General features: G+C 41.7%; 1 protein-coding gene across 1 annotated transcript in view; it reads left to right on the forward strand.

Annotated features, from left to right (window-relative positions):
- Positions 1 to 5,010: 5,010 nt before the first annotated feature.
- TRAK1 (trafficking protein, kinesin binding 1) overlaps positions 5,011 to 26,223 on the forward strand; it is a 44,546-nt gene continuing 23,333 nt past the window's right edge. The window contains exons 1-8 of the mRNA XM_010022154.1: positions 5,011 to 5,110; positions 15,121 to 15,197; positions 18,788 to 18,904; positions 22,051 to 22,151; positions 22,969 to 23,077; positions 24,528 to 24,606; positions 25,042 to 25,172; positions 25,716 to 25,790. Coding sequence (XP_010020456.1) covers positions 5,011 to 5,110; positions 15,121 to 15,197; positions 18,788 to 18,904; positions 22,051 to 22,151; positions 22,969 to 23,077; positions 24,528 to 24,606; positions 25,042 to 25,172; positions 25,716 to 25,790 — 789 coding nt within the window. The remainder of the gene's footprint in view (positions 5,111 to 15,120; positions 15,198 to 18,787; positions 18,905 to 22,050; positions 22,152 to 22,968; positions 23,078 to 24,527; positions 24,607 to 25,041; positions 25,173 to 25,715; positions 25,791 to 26,223) is intronic.

Here is a 26,223-nt window from a genome sequence, read left to right on the forward strand (position 1 = left end):
AGAGCTGGCTGTGTACTTTAGGGAAGTAGCGACTTTGATAGCAGACTCTCAGATTGATAGAACCAATGATAAAAGAGGAAAAGATGACACTTTTTTAGGCTCTTACCTGAAAGATAACAGTGTAAAAGTCTAGGTTCATCTAGGTGGGGGTTTTGTAGAGGAAAGCAAATACATTCTTAAAAGAAGAAATCTCCCACAATGCAACTTGCATGACAGAACCCCACCCCCCAAACTACCAAACAACTAAACAAACAGATAGGTAGAAACCCATAGAAACCTTTATGAATAGCTTTGTCCCACTTGTCCCTCTTTCTTAGGCCAATATTTTTCATCCTCTCAAATGAACAATGCTTTCTAGAGAAATCCAGGTTGACTTTGGATCAAATTACTTTTCTTGTGGTTTCTTCCATTACTCATTTTGAGCTGAACAACTCCATGCTAATGGCTGAGAGCTCATTGCCTGCATTTCCAGATGACTGAGTATGTGCAATTGCCCCTCTTCTCTTTCTGCTGGCCATGAGGTTCAGCAATTTCTTCTGGAGGGAACAGTGTCTTTTGCTTTCCCCCCCTGCCAGTTACATTGTGTGCCCTGTTTGTCACACATGCCAAAGCTTTTAACCCCTTTTATGTTGGCCTGAGCTACCTCATCCCTGCTTTTGCTCTTTATAACTTTCATCCCCTCCCCCTATTTTCTTCCTGCTCACACTGAAATGTTTTCATCATGTGTTCTGTTTGCAGTTACTGTTTGCAGCCTCTCTATTCTGTTTTCCACTGTACTGAAGTGATTATCAGCAAGCTCTTGAACTTTCTTTTAGCTGAACAATAATTAACAATGTTAAAGCTTGTTCTCCTTGACCTCTCCTCCACTTCAAGAATGATTACTTATCCTTGCACATATTAGCATGCCTTTACAAATGTGAGACTGTTTCCCTTAAGGTAGCATTAATAGAATATTTCATAGTCCTTGCTGCAGCTCTTCAGGAGTTCTTGGTTCTCCATGTTTCTTCTCTGTGCACCTTATTCGTGGGTAACCTCGCAAACACAAACACACATCTGACAGCTTGGCAGGTGGCACAGTCAAGCTTTTTACTTAAAATATGCTTCCCTTGACACCTTCTCCTTCACAGTATGGAGAGCTTGGCTGATGGTTGACTGTTTATGATGAGTTCTGATGATTAGCTCCTTTTATCTCCATCCCTGTGGACAGAGTTACTCTGCATGCTGACTGTGGGTATGCCATCTAAACCTGTAGATGCCGTACAAATGCCTGTAGTGTGCCATCTCTGGAACAGCCCTTGCTCTATATGTGTGCAGCTAAAATTCTCATTCGGGTTGTTTTTGTTTTGCTCCTACGGCCTTTATCTCTATACTCGGTAAACATGGTTGCACCTTGCTTATGTTCATGTAATCATTGATACCATTTTCCTAGTCTTCTGCTTTTTGCCATGTCACTTCTTTATTCCTCCACTGACTCTCTGTTCTTCATGCAGTCAAACCTAAGCTACTAGCATGTTGCTTTATGGGGCTTACATTTCACTATAGAGCTATTTTTCCTCTTTATTCTGCTCAGCTGCTAAATTTCCAGGTGAGTGATTTTCCACTTCATCCCATTCAGTGCCTTTCTGCAACAGTAATGTGCTGTCCTTTTGGGCACGTGACAAAGGTAATTTGGGTGAGACTGAAAGAGTGGGAAATGTGCAGAACATGTACAAATTTGAACACGCAACTTTGCTTGACTGTATATCAGAATAGGAAGCACATGTTCAATGCCCAGTTTATCCCTCCTCCCTGAAAAGCTCACTCCAAACCACCCACATTTCTTCATCAACACATTTTAAATCCAAGCTCTGCTGTTTCAGCCGCTGTTTTTAGGACTTGTTTGCTTACAGAGGATCTCATTGTAAATGCAGTATTGTTGTCACTAGTCAATTGTGGTCTAAATGAATGTGGCTAATTGTGCAAAAGTCCAGGTATTTTTATTGATAAGGGAAGGTCAAAATGATATGAATGTCATGGAGTTCCTTGGAAACATTGAGTCAGGATCTGAGGGTTTGTTTGTATTGTGTCTAGCCTCACCCTTCTTCAAACTAGCTCCCAATTAGTGTGTTTCCTGTTTGATTGCCAAGTTGCTGAAGGCAGGCTGTACCTTAGTGCGGGCATCGTATGAGTATGTGTGTTTTCAGCATTGCAACTCACTTAGCAAGCTTCCTGAAAGGAGTTCAATGTCTTTAGCCTCTAATTCAGAGTGGAGATAGCAGCAAATATGCCAAATTCACTTCACAGTGGCAACCCATCAAAAGGTATGTTTGTTCTGGTATATTCTTCAAGTCCCTGAGTATGTATTTACAGCAAATAATACAAATCTCGTTTGAATCTTTCCTGATGGATATATATATTCAGAACCATATACCATTTAGCTCCCGCTTCTTCACAGCTGCTTATTGTTTGCTATCTGTTTTCTAACCTGGCTCTTAATCTTTAGCAAGCAAATATTCCAGCACTACTAAAAGGACTTAATGCAGAATAGCACTAAAAATGGGTCGATAGCGTGAGGGTGGGGTACACATTCCTTCTCCACCCATTATGAATTCACATCAGCATTTATCTTGTTCTGATATCAAAATAGAGATTGTAACACTTATCTTTCTCTCAGCTTTTGAATGTCAGAGTCCTTCTGTGTGGCATGAGTTGACATGAGTCACAGATCAGAAGTCAGCTTGTGAGAAGATGCATATACTCTCCTTATATTGTCATGCACGTTGGGCAGCAGCATGCCTGTTCTCAGTGTGTCACCCAGTGCCCTGCTCTCCTTTATAAGCTTGAACACTTCTCAGCAATCTTAAAACCAACAGGGTTGGCAGAGGTAGACTTTTCTGTCCCTAATCCCTAAAAGGTGCTTCTTGCCTTCTTTTAAAATGACTTATTTTAGTAACTCTCTGAATTTCCAGTCTAGCTATTGCTGAAATGTGGTGAATTGACACTGGATGGCAAGTAGGTACTTAAACCCCTTATTATCTGAATTTTGCAGGTTTGTTTGGTTTTTTTAAGGGTTTTGATTCACTGCTAAATGGCAGAAATGAAGACACAGAAAAACCCTGAGAAACTGGAAGTAATCCCCATTACAAGATGACTGAAACTACATCTTTTATTGTCATGATACGGGGAGAAAGGGACAGTCCTATTTTTTTCCCTAGCCGAGTTCTTCAGGTGCTTGCTGCTGCTGGATATTGCAGTAAATTTTGGCAGTCAAAGGTTGTGTTGTGAAGTTTGAGTAGTAAGATCTTTATTCAGAAATGAGTGTTCCTTTCCTTAGCAAGCACTTCAGTGTATTTCATATCCTTTGGCTATTGTTTATGTAAACATGTTATGTTGTTTGCATATAAATATCAAGAGTTTAAAACTTAAGCCAGAATAAGTCATTGTGATTATATAAAATTAGTTCCTTCCTCTCTCTTACTACCTCATACTTTCACACCACTAGAGAGTGATAGAATCCCAGACTGGTTTGGGTTGGAAGGGACCTTAAAACCCATCCAGTTCCAACCCCCGGCCCCCTACCACTAGAGCAGGTTGCTCCAAGCCCCTGTGTCCAAGCTGGCCTTGAACACTGCCAGGGATGGGGCAGCCACAGCTTCTCTGGGCACCCTGTGCCAGCACCTCAGCACCCTCACAGGGAAGAACTTCTGCCTAAGAGCTCAACTCAGTCTCCCCTCTGGCAGGTTAAAGCCATTCCCCTTGTCCTGTCCCTACAGGCCCTTGTCCAGAGCCCCTCTTCAGGTTTTTTGTCAGCTTCCTGGTAGCAGAGAAATTGTTTGTACATGACCCTAACTGTTCTGCTGGCTTGTCATTTTGTCTGTCTGCCTCCTTAGCAGTTCTGTCCCTGCAGAGAGTGATGAGCTGCCTTTGCCTTGCAGTGCTTCCACTTTGCCTTGTGACACAGGTAGGAATGCTTTCTGCAAGCAGCAAATGGCGTCTGTTTGCCGTTGGAAGGAGGCAACTTGGCAAACATTAGATTTCTATAGCTGCAAAAGGTTAAATAAGAAAGTTAAATTCTGTGTGCATGTAACCAAGTTTAGCAAACACAACTTATTGGAAACCAAGAGATCTGAGCACAAGGACTTTTGTTTGTTTTTGAAGAAAGAAGAGATACAGACGCCCTTGAAAATGCACTAGGGTGGTTATGAGAACTTGAGGTACTTCATTTCCCAGGGTAAACAGAAGAGTAAAGATGACTGTGGAAAACATGGTATTTGACAGCTGATATGATATATCACTTAAATGCTTTGTACAAGCACAATCTTTTTTGTAAGAGCAATAAAAAGGCCCCCTTTCCCCAGGCTAATTCTTCACCCTATGGTTTCAGTGTGTTGGTGGATGCCTCAGTCAGCCCGTGCTGCAGAACAGCCTCAGCTTTCGGGATCTCTGTGCTGGGTGGGATTGGCATGTACAGGCTTAGGCTGTTCACTGCTCCTGTGAAATCTGTTTCTTGCAGCATTAGGCAATCTGAGAGGTGATTTAGCTCCGTAAAGGTGCACGCCCTTCATAGGTGTGACAGTTGGAGGCTGGTCCAACTTCCGTGTGGCTGAGGCACTTGTGGGAAGCTACCACTGTGCTTTAAAGAGCAGGGGCAGAGGAGAGAGGACCTTGGTGACGTGGGGAGTTCCAGGGACAGGGCTTTCAGCCCACCTATTTGTTTGAAATATGCTAGTGGAGCTCTTGAGCACAAACTGGCTACCCTCAGAGCTGGTACGAGGAACAACATACATCTTGTAGTAATTATTAGGCAGATGGTCTCTTCCCTCCTCCACCCCATCTGTACCATACAAAGCTGTTGTGCTAAGGATGAATACTCAGTCACTCAGGAGCTCCCGGGCTGAGCATGTAAGTGAGGAAAGATGGTATCCTGCTTTGTGGAGACCTTGCTTTGCTCTCCCCAGAAATACAGCTTCCAAGGGAATGATTTCCTATCTCCTGTGAGACTGAGGCATCGTGTCTGGGATAATTTCAGCAATGTCAGTAAACAAAGAAGAAAGCTTTGAATATGACTACGAAAAGGAAAATGAGAGAGAACGCACATGTAACAGGCAGAGCCTTGATATCTTGGAAGAAGGTACTTTTCGCCTTTGGGTTTTATGCTTCTATGGTAGTAGCACATGGCGACTGACTTGAGTGATGTTTCTGATTTAAATATACTAAATTTTACAATATATTTTAATGTGGAGCCAGTACATTCAGATGAAATACTAAGAAAATACGTGAATAGGATGAATATGTACTTTAAGTAAGAAATACGTGACCAACCGATGTAGGCTATGCAATACCTTGTTTTATAATGAAACTGTGTTTGGCACTGTAGTGCATTTATATATATCTACATCTCGTGTGTGTGTTTTGAAACCATCTGTATTAGGTTGTCATTCCCAACCGGTACTTCCGAGTAGAACAACAGAGCAACAATTTTGTGCTTACCCATGAACTTGAAAGCACATAGACACATAATCTAAATCTGGGGTCTTGGGACTTACCCTTTTGACAGAACAACCCCAAAATCTTGTCATACTTGTGGAAATAATGGACATCTGCAGTACTGGAGACAGCTGGCCCATTAGGGTCGGCATGTGAATGTCTGTGCATTGAAAATCCTGCTGCACAACTGCTGTATACAGAGCGCATCCATTCAGGGGCTACTCCCAACAAGCTTTTTCAGGTACCGTTTTGGCTTCAGGTACCAAAAGCTAAAGGCACCATTGATGCTATTTCATATGCTGTAAATTTTGCTATAAAATAGCAGTTTTGTGGTAGAGAACTGGTACTTCCAAATATACTCTCATAAAGCTTGGAATGTGACCTGCTGTTAATTTACACCCATATTCACCTTCTGGGAAAGCTGGGTCTGAAGCCTCAGTCAATGAAACATGCTCTTTGAATCCTGTTGCATAGGGTTTTCCTGTAAAGACTTCCTCAGAATCAAATACTCCATCTGGATTTCAGTGATAGTCGGTAAACTATTTATCTCCTGTTATGGGTCGCTGAAGGACTCTGAGATAACTTGTGTGTCTGTGCAAAATAGGAAGGTGCTGGAGAGAATACTGATGAAAGGAAGCATTAGGGATTGGAGCGGGGAGGAAGCATAAAGAGAGGCAAACCCACACTGGTTTTAAAACATAGATCATGTGGTTCTTACTATTCCTGCACCAGATCAATGTACAGTCTGAAGCTGTTCTTGTTGATTTAGAGAGGGGAAAAAATTGTTTAGTTCCATCTGGGATAAATTTAGGACTGTCTTTCTATAGTACCTTCCTTCAGAAGCTCAGTATGTATTCAAAAATGCCTTCTAAAGATGCCTTCTCTCTTCCACCTATATATTCAGGTCACCTACACACATGGTCTAGTAGTGACACATGCACTAAAATTATACGTGGAATTTCTCTGTATCTATGCATGTGGGTGCACTTATAAATGATAGTATTTCTCTTGGGGATGAGTCAGTCCATTCTTTAAGTAAAGCAGTTGGAAACACCATTATGTAGCTTTTTCATGCTGAACAAAAGAAACATTGTAGCCACATCTGGCTGTAAAACTGATATCAGAAATGGAAAATCTGTGAGAATATGCTTCCTTTTAACCTTCTATAGTTATTGAAAGGGAATAAAGACTGTGATTAAGACTGTTTGGCTCATTCCATGCGCAGAATGTGTGCTCACTACTAGTCTATTATTTCCATGGTCATTTCGGTTCTGTGAGGAGGAGAAGGACTTGAGGGTACTGGTGGATGGAAGGCTGGACATGAACAGGCAACATGTGCTCACAGCCCAGAATGCCAGCTGTGTCCAGGGCTGCATCAAAAGAAGCGTGGCCAGCAGGTCAAGAGAGGTGATTCTCCTCATCTGCTCCACTCTGGTGAGCCCCCCCCTGCAGTTCTATGTCCAGCTCTGGACTTGTTGCAGAGGGTCCAGAGAAGGGCCACAGAAATGATCAGAGGGATGGAGCAGCTCTGCTGTGAGGAAAGGCTGAGAGAGCTGGGGTTGTTCAGCCTGGAGAAGAGAAGGCTCCTGGGAGACCTTATTGCAGCCTTTCAATACTTAAAATGGTCCTATAAGAAAGATGGGGAGAGACTTTTTAGCAGATTCTGTTGCAACAGGACGAGGGGCGATGGTTTTAAACAAAAAGAGGGAGATTGAGGCTGGATGTGAGGAAGAAATTCTGTACAATGAGGGTGGTAAAACACTGGCACAGGCTGCCCAGAGAGGTGGTGGATGAACCATCCCTGGAGACATTCCAGGCCAGGCTGGATGTGGTTCTGGGCAACCTGATCTAGTTGAAGTCCCTGCTCATTGCAGGGGGGTTGGACTAGATAAGCTTTGAAGGTCCCTTTCAACCCAAACCATTATGAGTCTACGATTCTAGAGCCTCTATCAGAACTAGCTTTACTCTTGGCAGTGTGACAGAATGGCTTCTCTTGATAAGAATGGGAAGCACCTTCATAAGGATCTAGTCAGGACAGTCCTAGAGTCAGTGCATTGCTTTGGAGCTGTAAATGTACCTGACAGTCACTTGTTCACTCTTGGTAAGCTGGTCTTTGAGCTGACTACAGTGAAACTTTGTGCAGGGGTATCTGTCGATAGCGTGTACTCAGTTGTTGTTGATAAAATACCTGAGCTGGGAAAGGGCACATAAAGTTTTCTTTGGTAACTGATTTGTTGAGTCAGCTAATTCTGAATCTGGGCTGTGTTTTGATTGTTGTTTTTGCAGGTGGAACAGGAAAAAACTATTACCTGTTTAGGACCTGCAATGGCAACCAGTCGTTACTATTTCAATTTATTAACGTATTAGATTGAGTCTTCCTTATCTGAAGTAACAGGTGAATGCAAGCTAAGAATATAGCTTAAGTTTAATTAAAAACAACCCTTTTGTGATCCCTCTTAAGATCTCAAGTTCAGACACTCCAAAGGTCTGACTTTGAGAAAATGTAAAATACCTGGTTTATCCTACTAAGGCATTGAGTAGAGGCCTTACAGGTCCCTGGAATCTGTAATCACTAAAACAGAGCAAATGGAGCCTGGTAATTCTTGAAAGTTTTGGCACAGCCAGTCACCCCCAGCGAGCTGCAATAGGAAAAGATCATATATTTAAGAGAGGGAGAGAGCTGGTTGTAACTTCATTTTAGGATTTTTGGGAAGACTTACAATCCAGATCCTGATTTAAGCTTTACACCCATTCATTAATTGCAAGGATGCAGTCTGGCCTTTGTGGCTGTATTTTCCAAGTTACCACATTTGATCTGTCTTTCTGCTAACAAAAGGACTAATTGTGTGATGTTCTTGTTGATATTTCCTTTAACTTGATTCTTCATTCATCACAAGAAAATCCAATGTAGTTCATGGCCTGCTTAGAGGAAGTACTTTGAAATGGAGGAGTGTTCAGGAGTAAACTTTAGAAAAGAAATATGAGCAAAGTTTTTTCCCAGACCTGATATTAAGAGATAACATAGGTTTGTATGTGAGGCCTTAGTATTGGATTTACTAAACTCTTTGAATACTGTATGAGAAAAATGGCAGCAAACACCCTTCAAGCCATAGCTTAAATGGGAGGATAAAATCTCTTCTAGAAGAATCAGTAACTGCACTTTAATATTAAAAGATTAATTTGCAAACTGTGTCATTGTAATGGCAGTAACCCAGGCTGTAACATTAAAAAGAGAAAAAATCTATTGGCATTGTCTATTGAACTTATGGTGGTTATTTTCCATAGAATCGTAGAATCACAGAATGGTTTGGGTTGGAAAGGTCCTTAATATCATCCAGTTCCAACCTCCTGCCACGGGCAGGGACACCTCACACTAGATCAGGTTGCTCCAAGCCCCATCCAACCTGGCCTTGAACACTGCCAGGGATGGGGCAGCCACAGCTTCTCTGGGCACCCTGTGCCAGCGCCTCAGCACCCTCACAGGGAAGAACTTCTTCCTTGGATCCAACCTGAACTTCCCCTGTTCCAGTTTGAACCCATCAGCCCTTGTCCTATCACTACAGTCCCTGATGAAGAGTCCCTCTCCAGCATCCTTGTAGCCCCCTTCAGACACTGGAAGCTGCTCTGAGGTCTCTACGCAGCTTCTCTTCTCCAGGCTGCACTCGGTCAGGTCTTGCTGACTGAGTATGTGTCACTCACAACATTCTGTTCTCACCGCCCCCACAGAGCTCGCCCACAGTGTGACATGACAGTTGTGAAGCAGTTGGCGTGCTGTGACCACTCTTTATCCTCTAAGCAGGGTCAGAGCCACACGCTGAGCTCCGAGGCTGCCTTCTGGAGGCACTGGCCTGCTCCTGTGCTTGGGGAGCAGGGAGGAGGCTAGAGGAAGTGCTGGTTCTGTTCTTATTTGACATTCTAGAAAGTCTTAGGAGCACGTTGTTCAAGCTCCAGTGACATCAGTCTCTTAAAATTTTGAAGCTCTTCAGATGAATGTGTTTTCTTAGGGCTGTGTGAGGCAGGGCTGTCACAGGCAACAGTAGACCTGAACACTGCCCCAGTTTAGCCAGGGCTGTCAAAACCTCATCTTTAGAGGAGGAGAAGGTACCATATTTGTCTTTAAATATGTAAAATCTTTCTAGTCTGGATCAGAACCAGAGCCAACAGCACATTTTTGGTATAATTTGAAAGGGAATATACATAATATGGCACAGTTTGAGAATTCCCTGTGTGCTTGGCTCGAGTCAGTGTAGTGCTCGCAGTAACCAGTGCCAGAGCAATAACTATTAGTGGCTCTAGAACTGAAGCTGTGATTTTTAGCAAGTGCTTTATCCTCAGACTACAGAAATAGCCTTTTAGAAATGAAACCAATGTAAGCTGAGGAGTCTGCCAGAGTCTCTAAGGTTTGCTGGCAGTAAGGAGCACGGTTGGTCAGTCAGTGTTATTGTGGTCCATACACCTCAGTGCACAACATTAAGGATGTGCTGAACTTGGCATTGTATCTTCAGTGTTTAGACAGAGCTCTAAGCAGAGCAGAAGGGAGACAGAAGCTATTTCTGAGGCAGGGCTTCATGACTGATTAAGAATATAATAGCCTTGCCATAGTTAAAGGCTTTGGGTAGGGAGCTGTTACGAAACAAAGCAATGACCCTTGCTGCCACCTTGCCAGTAAGAAGCATCAGTATTAGAATTGCCAGAGATCTCTGCTCCATGAACAGTATTCCCTTATCCTGATGTACTTTCTGAGGAAATAAATTTTGGTAGTAGGGAAATCCCCATGCACTAGGGCTTTCCCTGTTGGACACTATCATTATACAAGTCAGTATTATCTGCCCCAAAAGTGGAACTTTACCGTAACATCTTTTCCCCCTTCTGTTCCCCAGTAGTTGGAAATAGATGGGAAGAGGAGAAGTGGGAGCTGGGCTTTCCTCTTCAGCCATGGCTGTTCTCTTCTAGTTCTTCAGTTTGTCCCTCACTGATAGGTCTCAAAATGAAAAGGAGGGATGCAGGGAGCAGGGGCTGAGGACTCCTTTGCTGCCTCCTGTGAGTTATTTTTCTTGCTTTCTTTTTCTCTTCCAACTGAATCTACTGTTTGGTGGGTGGTGGCTGATTGCAGCAACTCCAATAGTGGGATTCTTGCTTCCTTTCCCTTCCATTGGTCTTTCCTATTCCTGGAAATGTGCTTTTCCTCTAAGCAGCATAGAATCATAGAATAGTTAGGGTTGGAAAGGACCTTAAGATCATCTAGTTCCAACCCCCCTGCCATGAGCAGGGACACCACACACTAAACTATGTCGCCCAAGGCTCTGTCCAACCTGGCCTTGAACACCTCCAGGGTTGGAGCATTCACAACTTCCCTGGGCAACCTATTCCAGTGCCTCACCACCCTCACTGTGAAGAACTTCTTCCTTATGTCTAACCTAAACTTCCCCTGTTTAAGTTTAAACCCATTCCCCCTTGTCCTACCACTAGAGTCCCTAATGAAGAGTCCCTCCCCAGCATCCTTGTAGGCCCCCTTCAGATACTGGAAGGCTGCTATGAGGTCTCCACGCAGTCTTCTCTTCTCCAGGCTGAACAGCCCCAACTTTCTCAGCCTATCTTCATACGGGAGGTGCTCCAGTCCTCTTATCATCCTCGTGGCCCTCCCCTGGACTTGCTCCAGCAGCTCCATGTCCTTTTTATGTTGAGGACACCAGAACTGGACACAATACTCCAAGTGAGGTCTCACAAGAGCAGAGTAGAGGGGCAGGATCACCTCCTTTGACCTGCTGGTCATGCTTCTTTTGATACAGCCCAGGATACGGCTGGCTTTCTGGGCTGCAAGCAAATCACATTTTCTAGCTCTGTTTTTTCTGTATTATTATTCTTTCGTTCTTGTCTAACACCCTTCTCAATAAACTGAGAGGTGCAAAATGTATTTGATGTAGATGTTTGCACACATCCATGCCTTTAGACACTGTGCTTCCTGTCACCCTCAAGCTAAAATACTAGTGATTTGCAAGTGAGAAAAAAGAGGTCAGTAAATTAGCACTGTAGGGTTTGCTTTACAAAGCACCGTCCTTCATTTGCTCTTGTTTTGTCTTTACAGTGGTGTCAGTCATACTCATCAGAGCCTCCAGCAGGTTGGAAACCTACTGTGCAGAATCCATTAGAGATGGGGAGTTTGTGGGGATTTTTTCCCCTCCATACTGCACTGATCAGAGCGCAAAATGATTATTTAAAGTAGTTTGTCTTTTTCACCTGTAGATTTTTTTGAACACTAAGGAAATAAATATCTCTGCACTAGCAATTGGCCATATGTTACCTTGTAATCTGTGGAGGCTGAATGACTACATACTTAGCACAGGTTTGAGGTTTTTTTAATGCTTCTCGATTGCTTTCTCTCCCCTTGCTTTTCATCTTCTCTTCCCCACAAGCCTTGGTTTCTAAGGGATGGAGAGCAACACCTCTTTGCAAGTTTGTCCTCCTTCCAAGAGGAAAATGTTCCTTTCAGTTAGAAGCTGTGTGCTCGTGATCTATTTTATATTGATAGGAGGTAGTTGACTGGAGGAGGTATTTTATTAGATACGGTCAATGAAAATTTGTCTCCACTTGGATGTTGAAGAGGATGTGTAAGATACCATTTTAGGATCCTGCCTCTGTGGAGGAAGAACTCCAGGTACCAGCACAGGTTGGGGGCTGACCTACTAGAGAGCAGTTCAGCTGAGAAGGACCTGGGAGTGTTGGTGGATGATAAGTTGACCATGAGCTGGCAGTTTGTGCCCTTGAGTCAGGAGGGGCAAGAACACTCTGGGGTGCATCAGGAGGAGTGTGGCAGTAGGTCAAGGGAGGTGATCCTCCCCCTCTACCCTGCCCTGGTGAGATGTCATCCAGAGCACTGTGTGCAGTTCTGGGCTTCTCAGCACAAGACAGACTGGAGTTACTGTCACAAGACACAAATGAGCTACTGGAGAGGGTCCAGCGGAGGCCACAAGGATGATCAGGGCTCTGGAGCATCTCTCTTCTGAGGAGAGATTGCAGGAGCTGGGCCTGTTTAGAGAAGAGCAGGCTGAGAGGGGATCTCATCAATGGAGATCAGTATCTCAAAGGCAGGTGCCAGGAGGAAGGTGCTGGATTTTTTCCAGTGGTGCCCAGTGACAGGACGTGGAGCAATGGCCATAAGCTGAAACACAAGTTTTACCCCAACATGAGGAAGAACTTCTTTACACTGAGGGTGTCAGAGCACTGAACAGGCTGCCCAGGGGGGTTGTGGAGTCTCCCTCTCTGGAGACATTCAAACTTGCCTGGGCATGTTCCTGTGTTCCTGTGCTCTGGGTGGCTCTGCCTTGGCAGTTGCTTTGACTGGATGATCTACAGAGGTCACTTCCAACCTGGAGGATTCTGTGATTTCTGCTTTGAAACCCTTACACAGTGGCAGAGTAGTACATGAAGAACTCCATTTTAGCAATGATCAACAGAAATTTGATGGAACTTCTGAAATATAAAAGCTGTTGGTGACCAGGTTGCTATTGCTTTGCTATTAATACATCAGTTGTAGCTGTGGTGTTATCCTGCAGAGTTAAAGATGAAAGGGCAAGTTCTGAAAAATAGCCAAGTGAACGGCCATATAAATCAACCTTTATCATCACTCTCCCAGCAGAGTGACTTTCTTCTGCCTGTGGAAGCACTGTCCTTTTATCAGCTTGCATATTATGAAGGTTATACATTCACCTGAACTGGGGTGGTGTAAGGTTGCCATAGTCAGAATTAGTAGTGACTATTCCTGCTAGATACAGAGTTAAAATGAGGTGGCTAATGACAGTCTCAAACATTATTTTATAGTAGTGAGGGAATGTAGTAACTAAGGGAACTATTTAGTGTATGATTGTTTTGGAAAATAACCTGCTGGTGTCAGGGTTTCTGATAAGTATTTTATGGCATGACTTAGGAATCTGCTGTGTTTAACAAAAAAAGGGTTTATGGTGATGTTAATTTTGTTATTGTCAATAGTCTGCTGGATGTGACACCATTCATCTTTATGTGAGGTGTATGTTGATAGCTTCTGTTTAACCCCTTTGTTTATTACAGTTTATGTTCTCTGTGAGTTACTTCAGTTTTGTTCTTTGGATCCCGATTAGTCTGCTTTAGAGTAATACAGCTTGTAGTACAGATGCACTGTATTTTTGCTTGTGCAGTGGTACGGTTGTTCTTTATATTGCTATGTAATGCGATATACTGCAAACTACTACTTTAAACTCTTGCCGTTTTCAGACTTAATTATTTGGATAAGTGGAATTATCTCTTGAATACATTTGAATGGCATTCTTTAGAGTTCACTGGCACTATTGATGGCACTAAATACTGTAAATGTTCTTAGAATCTAATCCTCAAAAATAGAATTTCAGAAAGGGGAAAATAAATAGAAACAAATTGTACTTCTTGCTGTAGCTTAAGCAACTTTCTGATATTTATGTATGGAAAAGAATCCTCCAACATTTCAGCAGCTACCTAAGTAGCTGTTGCATATGATAGATTATTGATGTGCCTTAGGTGGTGATGAACTATTTACAAATATTTATTGTATATTTAAATATTGGGTATAAATTATGTATTGTATATTTATAAATTGGGCAGTGTTGTTTCCTTGGTGTGACAGTCTCCTGGTAATGTCACTGTACTCAATACACTCCCCCTTCAACCCCCAGTTAAATCCTATTAGGCCTTAGCTGTCTCTCCCTGCCTTAATGCGCACTAGACCAGCATTAGCTCATTTGTCAAAGTGAGCTTTAACTGACATTGTCAAGGGTAAATCCCCTGAAGAACAATTAGTGCTACAGCAGCCTGATTACCCCTGGTCCATACGATCAACTGAACTTAATTAATAGTTCCTTTTCCCCAGCATTACAGGGCTTGAGGAACAGGTATAGCCGAAAATAAAGTGAATATGAGGGTAGAGCAGAAAGTGCTGTTGTTTCCTCTGATTGGATTTTTAGACAACTTGCAGACTTCTAGATATCACAGTGTAGCTTCTGAAAGGATTACCTATGGTGGTAGACTAAACTTCTGCATACTTTCTGCAGTCTAACAAAACTGGCTCCCTTTTAGTGATTAATCATCTCATCCAGTCTAAATATTTTCATTAGCGATACTACAGCCACTGTGGTATGGTCTGGGTATTATAAGAACCATTTATTATTCTGCATGCATTTCGTATTTACTTTGCAGTCTCATACCATAGAACCCATTCCTTACCAACTTAACAGCACAGTATATTTATTGGAGTTGCTCATTGATCAAGTAATTCTACTGCACGTAATACAATGAGTAGGTGACATGATAGAATCCTAATTGTGTCTAAGAATACCTCGTTTCACTTGTTATAAACTCAAGGCTTTCCTCTTCAAAGAAGTATTAACGTTTTAAGTTTGCTCTGTCACTGACAAAAGCAAATGCTCATTACAAAAGAGAAAAGTTAAACTCAGTTTAACTTGAGACTTTGATTATTTTTTGAGGGTAGGTTGGGGTTTTTTTTTCTTTAGCTTTTGATATACTTACCCTGAAGCTGACATAAGTAGTTTTAAGATGAAAACTTACACAAACCTAAAAGGATATTATGAGAGTATTTTCCCCCTAAAAGTGTTGTCAATATGATGAATGTTTTATTTTATCTCCTCACAGTTTTATGCGCTGAAAGAGTGGGCCAGATGACTAAAACATACAATGACATAGATGCTGTCACACGTCTTCTTGAAGAGGTAAGTATTTCATCTCTTGAAACACCCATTCACAACATGAGAAAGTAGGACAAGAAATTACATGGTACCCCTACTAAAGACTGTTGGTAGACTGTTCTCCAATGAGAAGGAATAAGTGCTCTGAGTGTATGTATACTTTGCCTCATTAGTAAAGTAAACGTTCTTTCTCAGTAAAGGTCATTTTTGACCTCAGTCATATGGATTCGTTACTTGTGCTTATCTTTCCCTGTTGAGGCCATGTAACTTGCTCTTGCCCAAATACGTGCCATAAAGAAAGAGGAGGGAAGGGATCATGTTAACATGTCACATACTTGTATAGTACACGTAAAGCTAATAATATTATGGGAAGTGCTGGAATCACCATCCCTGGAAGTGTTCACAAACCGTGACCTTGGCAGTGCTGGGGAGTGGTTGGACTTGATGATCTTAAAGGTCTTTTCCAGCCTGGTTCATTGTATGATTATTGATCGATTAATTATCTTTTAAAATTAAAAAAAAAGGCAAAAAAAAAAAAAAAAAGCCCAAACCTTCACAGTCTTGTAGTTATGATTATTACCTCAGATAATGTCTTTCCAGAGAAGTGCCTAGAGACAAAATCAGAAAATACTTCGTACTCCATTGGTCTCCAAGCCTTTTCTTCTTTGCCTTGTGTTTGGTAGGTTTGGGTGGGGGTTTTTGATATCATTATTATGTACATTGTTGTTCTGTAATCCTTGACACTCAAGCACTGTCAGAAAGCAACTGTCAAGCTATGATGCTTATGTTCAGTAAATGTAACAATAAATTGTTTGACTGAAAATAACTGCAGTAAACCTGAGCAATAGTTTTTCCAAATAATGTTTATGAAGATTTTTTAAGTGAAAACTGTTAGAGTTGTATTGGTTCACAGAATCCCAGACTGGTTTGGGTTGGAAAGGACCTTAAGATCCTCCAGTTCTAACACACTGCCACAGGCAGGGACGCCTTCTACTGGAGCAGGTTGCTCCAAGCCCCGTCCATCCTGGCCTTGAACACTGCCAGGGATGGAATGTAATTCATGGCTAAATGTAATTTAATCTATCATGTTTATTTGCTTACTCATTGCAGTAGCATTGTCAAAAAGGGTGTTTGTCTGGCCAAGATACATTGGATGGTCTCTTCTTCCTTTAATTCTGCAAGAAAACAAGTATAGGAATGCTCACATCTTCTGCTTATGCTTCATACATCCGATTGCAGTACAAAGTCCTGTATTTTGTGCTTTGAGCTAAACTTGTTTAAACAACTTTATAAAATATCAGTTAAAACTGATGCTTTACCCAGAAGACTTATCCTGGAATAATCCATAAACTTGTAGTAGCAGGTGTCCCGTACCCTTTGTGTTGTTTGGCCGAGATTTACTTGCATATGTTTCCATGGCTCCTTCTAGTAATGATGCAGCATTCTGCCAAACTGTTTACTCCGCTGAGTTCATGTAGCCAAACATCTGTAGATCCAGAAATCACACTTGTGGGAGCAATGCTAGAAGGACTTCCTGAGCCAGTGTTTGAAAACTTCTGGTGTGCCTCCCTATCTGGCTGATAGCAAAAAGAAGTATAGGTGAACATGTAATAGGTGAACCTTTAATAAAACCAATACTTTTTATTTGGCCATCATTTCTGACTGAATCACTCCGTTCCTAGCCAGACATGTCCTTACAGCTCATTTCTCTGTTCTCCAAATGCTGACTATCACAAGAGATTACATCCATTAGCAGAATTTAAGGTGTAGCTCCATCTGCTCCCTTTATAAACAAATGAGGAAAAAAAAACCCCAAAGCTATGTCTTGTCTGTCCTCATTCTTGGCAAGTTCAAATGATTGTATCACAACATTGGCAGGGTGAAAGGTGCAGCATTTTGGGGGGGAAGGTAGGAAAGAGAAGATCTCAAAACAAGATGTGTGCAGATACTTTGAAAATCTATGATTGTTGCCCTGAAACAGCCAAGGAGGGGGCAGCTGCTTATGTGGTGAGAGTAGCAGCAGATTCCTCTTGAATCTGCTTTTTCATCCTTACCTAATAACAATGTAAATGTATCTGGTTTCAGTATTGTTTTTTACACATTGCTGTAATAAACCAGTTTGTTATCACTGTAAGAGGCCTGACCCCAAACTGAGATTCAGAGCTGAATTGCTAAGAAAACTCTGTAGGAAGTCTACGGAGGTTAATTAAAGAGCCTGGAGATCACTTGATGTTCTTAAATCTGAATTTAGAAACTTTGCTGCTAGACAACTCTTTCTCTATAGACTCAACAATGTATTTTTTTCACTTCATATTTACAAAGAGCCAAATTACTGCACGATAAGTTGGCTGATATGTAAACCAAACTTTTTCTTTTTTTGATAACTTTGTGGGACCTATTGTTCTGAAAGATTGTATGTAAGATTTTACAGCTGGATAATGCCAGTAGCTGTCAAGGCAAATATAAGTCTGACTTCAGAAACCATTTGGAAAATGCTATTTATAGATACAGCAGTGATCAATAGCCTGTCATTTTATTTACTTCAAATCAATGTGATCAGTAGCTGTGGGCTTTGTAGGCTTTCTCATTAATGTATGCATGACATTAGGTAGCTTTTAGTCATAAAATCTGTATGGATGTTGGGGGCAGTAAATAAGTTCCAAACAGTATTTTCAGTGACAGGGAGAAAACCCTTCCTTAAATAGTGCTATTTTAAACATCTAGTAGTTGAATGTGACAGTTATAAATAGAGATGCTTAATGAATGGCACAGTTTTGTGCAGTTTCTCATCCTCTCCCAGCCAGATTACAAGCCCATGTGTCAGCTTTGCAGAAGCTGCAACATGTGTAGATACATGTTGTCAACAGGATAAGTTTCTAGTTTTTATTGGTACACGTGGTGAACTGTGTTGATGGGTTATTTCCAATTCTGTGCTCATGGAGGAGGGGGAAGAAGGAGCAAAGCATGGCATGAGAGTGAACACTTCATGTAGGTTTGGACATCTGCAAAAAGGAAAGTCACGAAACTTGTTTTTATATGAAAGCACCTAGTGGATGGATGCACACAGGAAGATAGAAGCTGAACCTTAATTGTGGTGGAATTATCTTCTGCTTCTGCACACCTTACTGCCTTCTATTTTAAGGTGGAGGAAGTGAAAACTGAAGAACTCTTCGAAATGCTTAAGTTCTTTGGTGTTCTTACTGTGCTGCTGAATTCTTTAAAACATAACCTCTGAAGCTTTGTGATTCATTCTGCAAATGGCATAGCAAGGTGATGGAAGAGTTTCCGTCAGTAGTTTCTCAAACAAAGGTGTAATAGAGAGCCAGATCTGGTTTCACTTACATTGTTTTACTGTACATTTTGGGGCTGTGCTTTCATGTGTTTGGTCCAGTAACTCTGTATCAGTCAGTCTTTTCTGGGTAATGTGAGTGTACCACAAGCAGAAATAGGGAAAAAAACTAGCAAGAAACCTAACAAGCAAACTCTCACAGAAGCAGGAAGTCTTTTTATTGTTCATGTTCTTGTTCCTTCTCTTTTATGACAGTTTTACCCTCCCTGTGATCCTTTGGTGAATAAGAAGTTGAAATGACCTTTCTTTTCTTAATGCTTCACAGAAAGAACGGGACTTAGAATTAGCTGCTCGGATTGGCCAGTCGCTGTTAAAGAAGAATAAATCACTGACAGAAAGAAATGAGTTCCTGGAGGAGCAAGTAGAACACATCAGGGAAGAGGTAAGTTTTTATGTCTGGGGCCTCTATTTTCAGTGATGGAGAGAATTTTCCTTTTAGCTTCACTTTGTCCGTACTTAATCTTCATGAGCATCCTGTCTATAGCAAGTCAAACTGTGTTGCAGCAGTTTGGCCAGCCACTTTTACAGCATGTACACTTCTAGAAATGTGATCAAAAAGTTACTTGACCTGTTGGCTCAAATCAGGTGATCTGAGGAAAAAATCCTGAGCAAACAAAACTCAAGCCGTTGAATTTTGTTCTGTCTCAGACTTCATTTTCTTTTGAAACCAGCTGCTCTTCTTGAGTCACTGTAACCACTGTTTTCTTCTACTTGTGTTGTCCTTGTTTCCCTGTTTTGTCCTTGTTCCCCTGCAAGGGTCATGTTCGTTTTCTCATCAAGCAAACCCTGAAGTCTTTCTCTGCAGGGCTGCTCTCAATCACTTCTCCACCCAACCTGTGGCTGTGTCAAAGTAACATAGACCTGTACAAAATGCATTAGATTCTTGGCTTTATCTTTTGAGTTTTATTGTTGGGTGCTGCTCAGGTTTAGGAAGGAGCCATGATTGTTTTCAGTAAAAACTGATGGAACTGAGACTTTTCCTACAGTGCGCTAGGGAACAGAAGGTCACAGGTTGAGATAAGAACAGTCCAGTAACTAAGGTATAATACAAAACTACTGCTGCTACCACCAAAAATAGTAATTATAAGGGAAATAACATAAGGGGAGAGAATATAAAACTAAGAGGGGAAAAGGAAAAGAAAACAGTAAACACAATTGATGCATCGACACAATTGCTCAGCACCTGCCAGCTGATACCCAGCCTGACCCGAGCAGCGATCTGGGTCTTCCGAGTAACTCCCCCCAGTTTCTATCCTGGGCATGAAGTGCTGTGGTATGGCACTTTGGCCAGTTTGGGTCAGGGGTCCTGTCTCTGCTTCCTCCCGGCTTCCCCTCCTCCCTGGCAGAGCATGAGACTGAAAAGTTCTTGATCGGAGTAAACATTACTGAGCAACAGCTAAAAACATCAGTGTGTGATCAGCGTTGTTCCCAGACTAAAGTTGAAAACACAGCACTGCATTAGCTACTAAGAAGGAGAAAAGTAACTTTCACAGCTGAACCCAGGACACCATTGCTTTTGGTCTTTTTACATTAAAAGATTACCCTTTCTGGCTGTTCATCCTCCTTTGGAATGCTTGGAAATGGCAGTAAAAATTGTATCCTCGATCTTCTTAATTCATAGAGGAGAAGTGTAGCAAAAGCTGGAGGTACCTACTGCACACCCACTGATAGTATCTGAATCCTTGTTACTTAAATAGGCTGAGCCATAATGTGTTGGAGAGAAGTAAGTTGTTATTTTTAGCTGAGCATTGTAGCTCTTCCTGAAATGGGGAAAGTGAACCTCCCAGAACTAATGTCTGGGTTTTGTTTCATAGTTTTCTAGAATGTGGTCAATTGGGATTGTTTTCCCCCCTTACATTTTAGAACCCATGTGTCATATGGACTTGGTGCTTTAGCACATCTGATTGCACAGAATAGCCTTAGGAAGGTAAATGACCCTGTTTGCTTAAAATTCTGCAGAGTTTAAGTGCTTTATTGCATTGAGTCTGCTTTTTGTCTGATGAAAATGCAGCTTGAATCTATTTTATTGATATTCTGTTTGTTGGTTTGGGTTTTTTTTCCCAGTAATAACTACAAATATAAATATGCCTACAATTCAAAAAACCCTGAAGTCTAATAAAAACAAATATGCTCTGCAGTTTGTGTGTTGGAAAGTGAAAACTGAGAGCCAAGTCTTGCAGTGCAAGTGGAAGGGAATATATCTGATCAATTATGCTATTTATAGCTAGGCAAGGCAAATAAAAATTAATCTCTTGCCACCACAGTCTTAAATTGCAGTTGTGAAGTGGTGGAAGTGCCACTGTGTAATTTGGCTGTTAACCCTTGGAGAACCACAATATAAATAAACCAAGATTTATGTTTGCAAAGCTTACAGTTACAGGGTATGTAAACTACCCACTTTAGGTGTTTTGTGCCTTTTTGATACGTGCCTATACTAAGTATGGGACTCGCACATGCTACTGGGAGGACAGGCTGAGAGATCTGGGGTAGTTCAGCCTGGAGAAGAGAAGGTTCTGGGGAGATCTTAGAGCAGCTCCAGTGCCTAAAGGGGCTACAAGAAACCTGGAGAGGGGCTTTGGACAAGGGCCTGTAGGGACAGGACAAGGGGAATGGCTTTAACCTGCCAGAGGGGAGATTGAGATGAGTTCTTAGGCAGAAGTTCTTCCCTGTGAGGGTGCTGAGGTGCTGGCACAGGGTGCCCAGAGAAGCTGTGGCTGCCCCATCCCTGGCAGTGTTCAAGGCCAGGTTGGACACAGGGGCTTGGAGCAACCGGGTTGGGGGTGAGGTGTCCCTGCCTATGGCAGGGGGTTGGAACTGGATGGGTTTTAAGGACCTTTCCAACCCAAACTATTCTGTGATTCTGTGATTCTACTTTACTAGACTCATGTTTTGGAATTGTGTACAGCCATGACTACACCCAGAAACTGACTTCATCCTCCACCCTTGCAACAACCTCAAAATGCCAGCTTGCCACTGTGTAGTGATGTTCTGCAGCTCAGCAGGCAATTGAATTCCAAATGTAACCTTACTACAAAAGCATTTCAGTAGTTTTGTCTAAAGTCTCTTGGAGAGGAAGAAATGTCTGTATCTGAGGTCTGCAAGGTCTGTATCCAAGCCAGAAGGTGACAGTCATCACATAAAGTTGGTAAAAGTGCTGTTTGGCTTGATTATGCTACATTAATTTCTTGCAGTATCACTGCAGTATATCTGTTTCTATGGATATGAATCTAGACTAATGCAATAGTGAATAAGGTTTGCTCATCTTAAAGAAGGTAAAAGAGAAACATGCCTCACTGCAAAGGGTAATTACGTTTTCTGAACTTCTAAAAAAGGACATTCAATGGCTGATTTTGAAGGTACACTTTCCCTTCTTTCGAAGAAATCAAGGAGTTGTTTCTGGTCTGTTCCATTCTTGGCCTCTTAATTATGATGCTTGGAGGATGAATAACTAGCTAGTTTGTAGTGGGTTTAGTAAAGAATGTGCCTAGAAAATCAGCTTACTGATCTGCGAGCTCTTTCTTCATGCAGGTTTCTCAGTTGCGGCATGAGCTCTGCATGAAAGATGAACTGCTCCAGTTCTACACCAGTGCTGCTGAAGAAAGCGAGCCAGAGTCCATCTGTTCCACCCCGTAAGTTAACCAATCTACAGTGTTGATCCTTCCTCTGGTACTGAGCATGGGCAGTTTGGATAACTTAATAGCTTTGAAAAGTAGTAAAATGATCCCTGTGTCAGCTGGCACTATAAATGGGACTGTGGACTTGGTGTATGGCACCAGCTGGAGGGATTTGCATGGGACCAGTTGGCTCTCCAGGTGCCAGCACAAGTTGGGAGGGGAGAGTGCACAGGGATGCTGCTGGCACAGCACTGTAACTTCCACAAGAACTAGGTCACTGTGGTTGTGAGGCAGACAGGTCCCACTCACAGCACCCTGTTACACCACATACCTTTGCACGCTGTGCTGGAACGTTCTACGTGTGTGACCTTTGTGCTTGAAGGACCTGAAGGCACTATGGAAATACTGCTAGCAGAAAGAAGGGGATATAAAGCATAGCTTAAAGCTTGGGTTCCAGCCAAATAGCTGGCTGAATAGAATTACAGGCTCTGAGAGGCTTTCTGCCCTTGCTTGCAGTTATTGCTGCAATCTGGTGAAGCATGTGCAGCATTAATCAGGAAGCTATTGGGTTGCTCCCTGTAGTAAAGTGGTTTCCTTTCTCATAGGCTTGGCTGAGTAACTTTTCCATATGAAATGCGTGGAATACTAAATAAATCTTAAAAATGTTTGCTTTTAAAAATCACTGCAAACACATTGCTGCCTAAACATCCTAGCATGAACAAGCTGTATTTCATGTGTCTCTGACTGATTTTGAGACCTTTAAGTATGTTTTTCTGTGGGATTGGCCTTAATACAGGTAAAAAGGAGTTAAAACTGTTGTTTTCATTACAAGGCTGAAGAGGAATGAATCTTCCTCCTCCGTCCAGAACTACTTTCATTTGGATTCTCTTCAAAAGAAACTCAAGGACCTTGAAGAGGAGAATGTTGTGCTTAGATCTGAGGTGAAATTGCTCGCTTTGTGTTTTGCTTAATACAATTGTTAATTTATATGCCAGAACACAGGTATTGACAAAATATATTAAAAGTTGAGAGTCTAAGAATATATAATTCCACGTGACACAGATCTCTTTGTAGTTGTTTAATCACCATCCTTTATCCTTCTAAATAAAGGAAGGGTCGAAACATAGAAGTTACACGGAAGCTACGTGCAAAGCAGTTTCCTTGCCAAAGAGATCGTGCAGAAGCATGGCAGTTTTTGGAGTCCAGCACTGCGCTTTGAAATAGGTCTTAAAGGGCTGACCTGGTAGATATGGGTGACTTTAGCTGCAGATCATGCATGCAGGCTGGCATGGTCTCTCTGGTACAAATCCAGTGTTTGGCAAAGTGAAACTTGGTAGCTGAAATTTGCATTAAATATCTTCAGTTTGTGTTTCAAGGCTGTTAATATTTTAAGTTGAATGTGGTTTTCTTGCCTGTTATTTCTGATAATACTCTGTTTCACATACAACACTGTTTTTAAAAGCTAATTTACTGTCCCCCTTCTATCAGAAATAACACTTCATAATTGAATATTTTATGAATATTTTGTATTTTCAATGCAACTTTTAAGCTTCGGGAGCACATTACCATTTTGTAAACATGTAGGAAACTATAGCAGAAGAAATATGAAGGTAGCAGAAGAATAATGGAGGTAGAACTGAGAGAGCCACTGCATAAGGAGTCAATAGGAGAAGCCCATGTAGCACTTGCTTCCCTTCCAGGGAGATGCAATCTGTGCCAGTAAAGCACAGGATCAAGCCAAATCTGAACCCTCTGAGCTACGCAGTTCTCTGCAGATGCAGCCTGTGGGTGTCTGTGCATGCCCCCAGCAATGGGAATAGATTATAGACCTACTGAGGTGGTGCTAGACAGAACCAGGTGGGTGTAGCCACACTCCTCTTGGCACTCTGAGTTGGAGAAAAGACAACCCGAGGAAGGAGGTAGCGCTAAGGTTTTATGTGGGATAGATGGTTACAGTGCTAGAACTTCTCAAACGCTATCTGAATTATTTTTGAATACCTAAGTGTTTAATTTAGTTATTTAAACCAAGCATTTAAATGGTTTGTGATGCCACCTAGCTTTGTTCAGGTGACCAGATCAAGCCCTACATACAACTTTTTGGTATGTTGGGGTGTTTTATTTTCAGTACAAAATGCAGAAGTGACATCTAGTGGGGATATAGTGGTAATGAGGCAAGATTTTCCATACAGTAATGTCTCTACTGAATGTTCACCTGGCTCCCTTGCTCCAGGACATGAGGGAGGGCAGTCAGGCAAAAACTGTAGTTACTCGCTGTCTTCCTGGAGGAGTGATTAGACAAGCTTGTCTTCTGAAGCAATTGGAAATGCAGCAACAGACTGGTAAAGAACAAACGTGCTAATGTCACATATTTGATGTGGCTTTCTTGAATAGGCCTGTCAACTGAAGACTGAAACAATTACTTATGAAGAGAAAGAACAACAGCTTGTCAATGACTGTGTGAAAGAGCTAAGTATGTTCTTGTTTTCACTTCTCATTTGAGGTAGTTCAGGGGGAATAAAGGAGCGGGGGGGAACCAACAAAAAAGCAAAATGTGAGTCAGATCAGTCAGTCATGTTTTTGCTGTGGTACTTATTTTCCTTATATAAAAGGTTGTGAGGAGGAAATTTTTGGCTGAAATTTCACAGCAGAAAATCCTATAAGTTATAAGAAAGCTATGTCTTTTGTAGTTGCAAAATATTTTTGCATTGATAATGTTAAGGGAAAGTACGATCTCCTTTGCAGCATGAGCACTTTGTGTCTTTCTGTTTTCATGTCCTACTTCTTGCCTTTCAAGTATACTTTGCTGTGTATTGGGGCAGGATTCTGCTGAATGATGGGACCAAAGAGCATCTTTCTGCTTACTTTTCTGCTTTTGTGATATTAACTGTAATCACTTATCTTAAAGGAGATGCAAACATCCAGATTGCCAATATCACCGAAGAGTTAGCAAAGAAAACGGAAGATGCTGCCCGGCAGCAAGAAGAAATCACCCACCTCCTCTCTCAGATAGTCGATCTACAGAAAAAGGCAAAAGCTGTAAGGAATCCAGTTGGAAGACTACTGTTGTGATTTGCTGCTATTGTAGCTAAAAGACAGGTTACAATCCTCTACATACTAGAGCCTAAAGGAAATTTTCCACCCTCCTTATCTGGGTGACCTTGTTTGGTGTTTAATATCTAGCATACTTGAGTAGAAAACATCAGTTCATTAAAAGACGCATCAGTTCATTAAAAGTTAAATGTATTTTAAATATTAGATGTGAAATTCTGCACTGAACTTAATGACTTTGGTAAGATAAAAATGTTAGTGCAAGTATTTCAGTGGGCACATCCTTGTTTGTTTCAGGGTCTTGGAGGTTCATTTAGCAGGGCACAGACTGATGCTGCATACTCTCCTGTTAACATTTTAGATGTTTTTAAACTAACACGTGTGGACTAATATTGCTGCAGAGGTGGTCTTGAGAAAAGTTAGATTTTTCCTACTTAAGCTGCTTTACTTTTTCTACTTAACCTGTAGTATAGAATACAGACATGATCACAGGACAAAACATCACAGTGTTTCTAACATTTTTTGGCATAGTGTGCAGTTGAAAATGAGGAACTTGTCCAACATCTGGGAGCAGCTAAAGATGCCCAGAGACAGCTCACAGCAGAGGTGAGTACAGTGCTTAGTATTACAATAATTTAGCAGTAGGGCAATGGCTGTTCACCTTACCACAAGAGTTTTAGTCTAAGCTGGATCAGAAGTATTAAATAATTTTGTGTATGTATATGGAATGAAGGAACATTTATGTTCCTGGTAGAGTTCAAAATTTTTTCCTTCCTGTTCTCTCCTTCAGTTGGTATTCATTTGAAAATCTGAGGCTTATGGGCTATATAGGAGCCCCTTTAGAGGTTGACTTCTCTAGGCCTGTAGTTTAAGTCTATTTTGAAGTGAGAGAAAGTGAAAGAGCTCATTCATACTATATTTGTTCAGTTAATAAGCCAAAGGTAGTCCAGAATTTCTGGCTGTTTTCTGGGTGTTACATTCACATGAACAAAATGGACAAAATAGAATGAATAAACCTTGATCCCTTTAGGAAGTGTCT

Source organism: Nestor notabilis, unplaced genomic scaffold, assembly GCF_000696875.1.
Source record: "Nestor notabilis isolate BGI_N333 unplaced genomic scaffold, ASM69687v1 scaffold1629, whole genome shotgun sequence".
Lineage (NCBI taxonomy): Eukaryota > Metazoa > Chordata > Aves > Psittaciformes > Psittacidae > Nestor > Nestor notabilis.